Source organism: Chaetura pelagica, unplaced genomic scaffold (assembly GCF_000747805.2).
Source record: "Chaetura pelagica isolate M959 unplaced genomic scaffold, ChaPel_1.0 scaffold401, whole genome shotgun sequence".
NCBI classification, from domain to species: Eukaryota; Metazoa; Chordata; class Aves; order Apodiformes; family Apodidae; genus Chaetura; species Chaetura pelagica.
Genome location: NW_009952259.1, coordinates 148,113 through 155,918, shown reverse-complemented (window position 1 = coordinate 155,918; position 7,806 = coordinate 148,113). Strand labels below are relative to the sequence as shown.

Here is a 7,806-nt window from a genome sequence, read left to right as displayed (position 1 = left end):
ATGGGTATTGGTGTCAATAAGGCAGTCAATTCTAGAGGAGTAAATGGATGTGCTAGAGACATGAAAAGATGTTCTAACAAAGCTGTTCTACTTTCAGTGTGAGCTCAGTGAATTTACTGTAAGCGTTTAGTTATTCACTCATGTAGACACTGAAGTCTCAAGGCCAGGTTGGATGGGGCTTGGAGCAACCTGGTCTAGTGGGAGGTGTCCCTGCCCATGCAGAGGGGTTGGAACTTGATGATCTCTAAGGTCCCTTCCAACTCAAAACATTTGGTGTTTTTTTTGTGAAGCAGCAGGGAGCAAAGATTCCCCATTTCAGAGCTGTCAGGCACTTGTCTTTATTTTCTTTAGGATTTTCAGGAATTTCCAGTATGAAGTCTGAACGCAGTTGTGTCTTATCTCACTTATCTTGCTTATCCCAGTAATTTACATCAGATTTCTTACATAATTTTGACGTTGCCTCCATTCCCAATCAGGACCTGGAGCTGCTCAAGCCACCGATCTGCGGATCCGAAGGCAACACTCTTCAGACAGTGTCTCCAGTATCAACAGTGCCACCAGTCACTCCAGTGTGGGAAGCAACATTGAGAGCGACTCAAAGAAAAAGAAGAGGAAGAACTGGGTGAGTTGATTTCAACAGATTGCGGGAGGTTTATGTAAAACAGTCAGAATGTCCAGGGTGAAACCCAGCTGCTCGGCTCCTCCTTCCTCCCCAGCGCGACAGGTCAGCACAAGGACCATGCACTGTTTAAATCCTGTGTAAACTCTCTTTTGAAGGCTTAATTGAGTCCTAAGTGATGTATATGCTTGTGTTGACTCTGCCTAGGATTGAATTTTAGCTTAACAGCCAAAAGGGCAGTCTTAAATTAGAAATAGCTGTCAAAGATCAGTTCTGGCTAGAATTAATCTGGTGTCCAGCCCCTTAAGGAAAACTCAGTATCTGTCATAACAACAAATCCATGACAAGAGATCATTCCTACTTTTATTTTTCCTTTCAGGCTTGTAGGGCTTTCTTTTAAGTGAACATGTTAAATATTTTAAGAACTCTTTTTGAACATATTAGGGAATTCTACAAGAAAGCCGACAACAGTATTTAAAAATGTATTGTGATGGACATTGATTTTGCAAGATGTTGCAATGCTTACCTTCCATTTCCCATTTTTCCTTCTTTGCTCATCATGTACTGTGTGCAAGGTCCCCTGTGCTGGAGGAAAGGTACATTATATCAAACTCCATCTTGACTTAGACACCCTAACTGCCTTTGTGACCTAGTCAGATTATAGTTTGGACTTAAGTCCTTAGATTGTTTATTGTAGCCAGTGAAACAATCCACCCCTTCCTTCCCATTGAATATAAATCTCCCTGGATCTTTTGGGTGTACAGATAAATCTGCATAGCTACAAAATGTGGTATGAGCTGGTAAAAGCTTGATTTGTATTTGCACAATAGCCTCTCAGAAATGTTTATGAAACTCCTGAACTGTAAGAAACAGTTTCCTGAGCATGTTCTTGTTTTAATTCTCTCTTATCCCAGTGGTTTCATTTTGATTTCTTGCCAAGTCCTTCGTAACAGTAATTTTTCCACTCTGCCCTTAAATAATTGGTTGAATGGAGACAATGTCATCTCCAAATCCTTCTTATGCTGGGTTATACAGTAGTTACAGATGAAGTAAATTGCTGTAATTTTTAAATTGCTAGTGACTCTTAATTTGTGATACAAACTTTTTATAATCATTAAGCCTTGGTTAAGATAAACACTTTAAATTTTTACTTTAGCTCCTCTTCTTTATTACTGTAACCCAGTAGATATTATCCTACATCAATCTACACTTCCCATTCATCAGATGACTATTTTTAAAGAAAGTTAAGGAAACATCTCCTTGTTATAAAGAGAAACAGCCCAAGTTTTCATGAAATAGAAGAAACATGATATGTTTTTATTAAAAATCACTACAACACTGCTGTAAAATTAAACTTGAATATTAATTCAGTAATTTAATAAGAAAACACATAAGTTGAGTCTGATTCACACCTTGTTTATTTCACAAATATTGAGAAAGTTACCAGCCAAGATCTCTATGTTACGTAGAGAAACAACACAGCTGCCAGTTTGGAGCTGAAACACCAGATTTTCAACATTTCTCACTAAAGGAGCTTTTGTCCAGCTCAAAAACAACTTTCAGCTCATATTAAGCCAGTCTGTTTACAGCATATGATTTCTGATAGCATTAAATGATGTTCACAGAGTATCCTGAGTTGGAAGGGACCCATGAGGATCATCACGTCCAAACCTTGACTCCTCACAGGGCAACCTAAAAGTTAAATCTTAAATCTGGGAATGTTGTTCAAACACTTCTTGAACATTAACTGGTGAACAGTAACATTTGGATTACATCAGTTTAATCACATGAATAGTGATTATTGTTGTTGCTTGGAAAATGACAGTCACATGAGAAAAGGTTCTTTTGGTTACAGGTATGTAGAGAATGTTCAGTCTTTTCTCCTGTTCCTGCAAGTAGTGACCAGATCTGGGTCTAGTGTTTCCCTCAAAGAATGCAAAGATGTATGTTGTTTGAAACACCTGCTTTAGAAAAATACAGGGTTCCATGTTTAAAGTAACTGTTCATCTTTCTTGATTATTGGTCATGTTTGTCTTAGAAATCCAAAGCTTTCCTTATCACTGGCTTTATCTGTTAAAATATGTCTTTTTTCCTTCCCTCACTTCCTTTTGCTTGCGCTTCTTCCGGCAGGTTAATGAGGTAAGGAAGACATACTTCAAACTGTGAGATACAAAGCTAACCCATCCATGTACACGACTAACCTTTTCAGCATCATTAACCTTGTCTGAGCCACGCCACATTATAGCTGCAAGTTGCTACAACATCACTGTAAAGCTTGTTGCACTGAACTGAATTTGCTGTAAAATAGTTATCCTAAAAATAGGAAGCATTGGTATTAATCTCATTATTAATCTCATTCAATAGTTATGGGGGAAAAAAGCTTTTTTAAATTGTTTTTTTTGTTAACCTGTGTTAAAAAATATGTGAGTCTGGCTGTGTCATTAGGAGAATTTGCATGTTTTGAGTTGCTCTGTGGCTTTTTTGCCTGGTTTCATCCTTAATGATGTGCCTACTGTTTTGGTCTTGTTTTCTTCCAGTTACGCAGCTCCTTCAAGCAAGCTTTTGGTAAAAAGAAATCTCCCAAGTCAGCATCTTCTCATTCAGATATTGAGGAGATGACTGATTCTTCATTACCTTCTTCACCAAAGCTACCACACCACAACTCTACTGCTGCAACCCCATTGCTGAGAGCTTCCCATTCCAATTCTCTGTAAGTGATTTTTAAATAGAAAATGGCATGGAAGGCATCTTGCTGCACTGGTAGAGGAAAGGAGAACTGTCATGCTTTGGAGAGATCCAGTGTTTTCCATGCTAGCTTTGCAGGACATTTCTAGGGCACTTTCTGGAAATGAACAGGGGCAAGATGTACTTTATGCCATCCAGTGCCTGTTGCTTCTTCTGTCTAAGTATCTGCACATCTGTGTAAGCCCTATGTAAGCTGCTCAGTTACATGCACTGCTAAAACCAGCTGCTCACCATGAGGCCACAGAAGACACAGTGGACCAGACAGGATTCTTCTCTAGGTCAAGGCTGGTCTGTTGTCACTGATCAGTCCTACTCCCAAACATCACTTACATTCTCTCCCAGAGAAGGGCTGTGGTTGTGAAGTATTTTGGGTAAAATCCTCAACTCTGTCATACTGGCAAAAGAATGAGCAAAGATCACACTTTCAACTCCTGCCTGTTTGGAGTGTCCTGTAGTCAAAGGAGAATACAGGCAGAGGACAGAAAAGTAGAATTTGTGTATCCAGGGAATTAAAGATATGTAAGCTGACTCCCAACACAGTACCTTTGCATTAATGTCCAGGAAGCCAAAATCATGGCATTGTTGCTGTGGTATAATTTAGTATTTCCTTGGGAGGCTCTCTCAGGAGAACATGTAGAGTATGAAGGGTATTTATAACCAGGGTGACCTTGGAGTGTAGAATTAATTGGATGTCTTGCTGTTAATGAAACAAGCCAGGCCAAGCCTGGGATTTTGTTTTCTGTGGTGGCTAAAGACAGTACATTGTGTACTAATGTGCAATGATGAGTTTTCAAATAAATTCACAAATTCAGCTAAAGGTGAGGATTTACCAGAAATTAAACAGCATGGTTTCCTGATGCAGCTGAACTCATCTAACAGCTTGGATGGAGATGATCTGCTCCTCTTTTCTTCTGCACCTTCCTAGCCACCTGTGCCTGGTCCTTCCCTTGCAACTGGCTCTGCTGCCTGTCAGACAGCTCCCCTGAGCCTATGCCTCTTGCTAAATTATGTGAAGAATAATTGGACAGAAACATGAACAGTTTTTTCCCCAGGTTGGTGGGTTGGCTCAGCTCAGGTCTGCTCTCACTCTGAGTGCCAGAGCTGGCATAAGCCTGGGAGGATGACAACAGCCAGGCCAAGAGCAGGCTTGGGGTCAAGGAGTGAGAAACCAATGTGTCCTTTGGGAAGTATATTGTAGAGGCTCATCTGTAGCACCACATCATACCCTTCAGCTTGTGCATGATGAGAATGAGATATAGACTTCAAAGTCAGGACTTCTGCTCTGCTGCTTGACTCATTTTATGTTGATGGGAAGGTCACAGGCAATCTTGATGCTTCTTTTTGGCTACCTGTGAAATAAAGCTAAATAATTGTGTTTTGAGTATAAACTCACATTTTAGGATGTGTTTGGAAAACTGTGTGAAATTTTTTTGTTAATTCTATGAGTAGCTTTCTCACTTAAATAGGATAAATACAGAAAGTTGTAAGTGGCAGTATTGTGAAACAGTTACCAGAGAGCCTTATGACCTAGTAGGTGTCATGCAAAGCTTCCAGCCTGATTTCTGATCAAATGCTTTTGAGTAAGGACCCAGGCTTGAAGTTTTGCCCATCACTTGTTTTCACTTCAAGAAGTGAAAACAATAGCAACTGTTTCCAGCCGTATAATAGCGATGAAATGTTAGTAGCAGAAGATAATCCCCTGTGATTTTTTTTGTAAAGCCTTTCCAGTCTCTTGAGCCTCACTTGGCAAGTTTCTGGTGACTACAGCAAATTGTGCTTTAGAAAGCTAAGGCCAGAAATTTGTCAAATAATGACCTCATCTATCATCAGTCAAAATTCTGTGTGCGTATGTCTTATCTTGACATGAAAGCCAAAAGGCTAAACATGAGAAAAGAGTAAATATGGGAACAGAGGGAAGGCTAGAGCAGAAGCAAAACTTGTGTATTTTGGCTTACTGACTTTTTAGTGGGGAAAACTTCTCTCATTAACCTGATATAGGGAGAAATATTTTAAATGAAATCTCCCTCAAAGCACGCAGCTGTGTAGCTGATCTTTATATAGATACACTTATGAATGTGCTGAAATGTTACTCACCCAGAGTCTTTTTTTTTTTTTTTGTATGAGGAGGGAAGAAAAAAGCCACCAAAAATTTTTTAAGCATGAGTGCTTGAAAGCGAGCAGGAATTTATCACGCTTCAATAGGTGTAGAGTCCTAAAGCCCTCCAGAACAGTTCAGGGAAACCCAGCTGTGCACACCTGGCGAGCTTTAAATCTGTCTGTAAACTCATCAATCTCCAACCAACTGCCGTCGCTGCCTACACCCCCTTAATTTATTTAGATTTTGGCTTTAGAAGTTTTCCTTTATGGCAGCTACCATGAAAAAACAAGGGCTATCCAATAGTAGGTGACTTCCAGAATTCTGTTTCAGATGCTGATTAAAGAAAAATCACCCTCAGACATATTTATTTCACCACTCTCTGATGTTTCCATGACCTCTTTACTATCTGATTTATGGTATCACTAATCCAAGAAGCAGGAGCTGTTGCCAGCTTGTTACAGAATCAAAAGATTATTTTCCTCCTCTACTAATAAATGATGGAATAACACTCTCTGAAAAGCAAAAAGTGGTCTCACTCAATGTCTGTTCCTCAATCTGCTCCAGTATTTCTGAGTGCACTGACAGTGAAGCTGAAACAGTCATGCAGTTGCGAAATGAGCTGAGAGACAAGGAGATGAAGCTGACTGATATTCGTCTGGAAGCCCTTAGCTCTGCTCACCAGCTTGACCAGCTGCGCGAGGCCATGAACAGAATGCAGGTAAGAAGTAACCAAATACTGCAGTCTTTGTTGGTGTGTTCAGGATTGGCCAACCTGCCACTCACTGAAGATCTGAAAGAAGGTAAATCTGAAGTTTTTGGATGCTTACTAAAGGTTATGTCTAGTTTTAAGCCAATGTTCAACCTTGCACCTTCATTAAAAATCACCTTGAACACATGAGTTCTGCTGCCCTCATGCTGCAGCTGTAACTGTTTCAACCCTAGAAACCTCCAGGGAGATAATTTTCTTGACTGTCAGCAACCCCTTCAAGTATTTCCATGTTCTCTGCCTCAAAGTAGCTGCATTTCAGTGTTTAGTGAATTCCCACACATTTATGCTTTCTAGGATACTCTGGAAAGTTTCATGGAAGGGATGTCGTAACAATTAAAAGCATTATTTTATTAAAATAAAATATTATGAAAATGGCGTTTCTGCTAAACCAGGATTTCTTCTGTAGTCACTTCTGTTGCTCTCTTTTAAGTGTGCCTTCTAACGCCTGACTTGTCTTTTCAAGAGTGAGATTGAAAAATTAAAAGCAGAAAATGATCGCCTGAAATCTGAAAACCACGGGAGCTGTAGCAGGGCTCAGTCTCAGGTTTCCATCTCATCTTCTCCAAGACATTCAGTGGGTCTCTCTCAACACAGTTTGAACCTCACGGAGTCGACCAGTCTCGGTGAGTTTAATGAGCGAGGAGCTGGGCAGGTTTTATCCTGCACTTGGAAGATTTGGTTTGGTTAGCCATGGAGAAATGAAAGCATGAAAATTATGAACAGTTGAGGTGTGGAAATATGTCAGGAGCTGGCACAAAGCCTCCTTTTCAAATGTCGTCACAGGTCTGCTCCACCCTGGCTCGGAGTTGTCCAATTATGACCTCAGCTGTGTGTTTAAAGCCATTTAATAGTGTACATTTGCCAGGGGAGGTATCATTGGAGGAAAATACAGAGTAACTGACTAATAATTTTCAGTGACTGTCACTTTTTTTGAGCGATCCTGATATTTGGTAGGGAAGTCGGTAAACCTGGTTCTTGCGTTTTACCTCGGGGCATGTGAAGGCCAGATGTGTTGTGTTTGACTACAATAGAGGTGTTGGCATAAATCAGAATAGTCTTCGGTGTTATTACAATAGAGCTGTGAAGCTGTTGATGTTTTCTGTTCACAGACATGCTGTTAGATGACACTGGAGATGGCTCAGCCCGGAAAGAGGGAGGCAGACACGTCAAAATAGTTGTCAACTTTCAGGATGAGATAAAATGGAAGGAGGTGAGTAAGTGTTTCATCCCCAGCTTGGAAATATAATTGACTTTGAAACGAGGCAGAGAATTCAAATCCAGTTTGTTTTGCAGGCTTTTGTTTGCAAAAGATTTTAAAATAATTTCTCTGTAATAGTTCATTGGTGTATCTCTAGTGATAGCCAGGGCACTAAGCCTCTGCTTCCTTGGAACTGCTGAGAGCCAGCACTGCCAGTTCAGGTTGTCTCACAGAGTCACCTGCAATAGCTTTTTATGATACATTATCTTGTTGGTGCCCTCAGCACTGGCCATGAAGCATGTTGGTAACACAGGATGATTAGCCCAGACCATGTGTCAACAGTGTAGGTGATAACGTTACAATTTGAGCCTTTCAGC

The 7,806-nt window shown here is 40.3% G+C and overlaps 1 protein-coding gene across 1 annotated transcript in view; it reads left to right on the top strand.

The window, feature by feature from the left end:
* Positions 1-7,806, top strand: part of NAV2 (neuron navigator 2) — a 219,736-nt gene that overhangs the window by 198,733 nt on the left and 13,197 nt on the right. Inside the window, 5 exon segments of the mRNA XM_010007437.1 lie at positions 477-622; positions 3,157-3,329; positions 6,027-6,180; positions 6,695-6,854; positions 7,341-7,441. Coding sequence (XP_010005739.1) covers positions 477-622; positions 3,157-3,329; positions 6,027-6,180; positions 6,695-6,854; positions 7,341-7,441 — 734 coding nt within the window.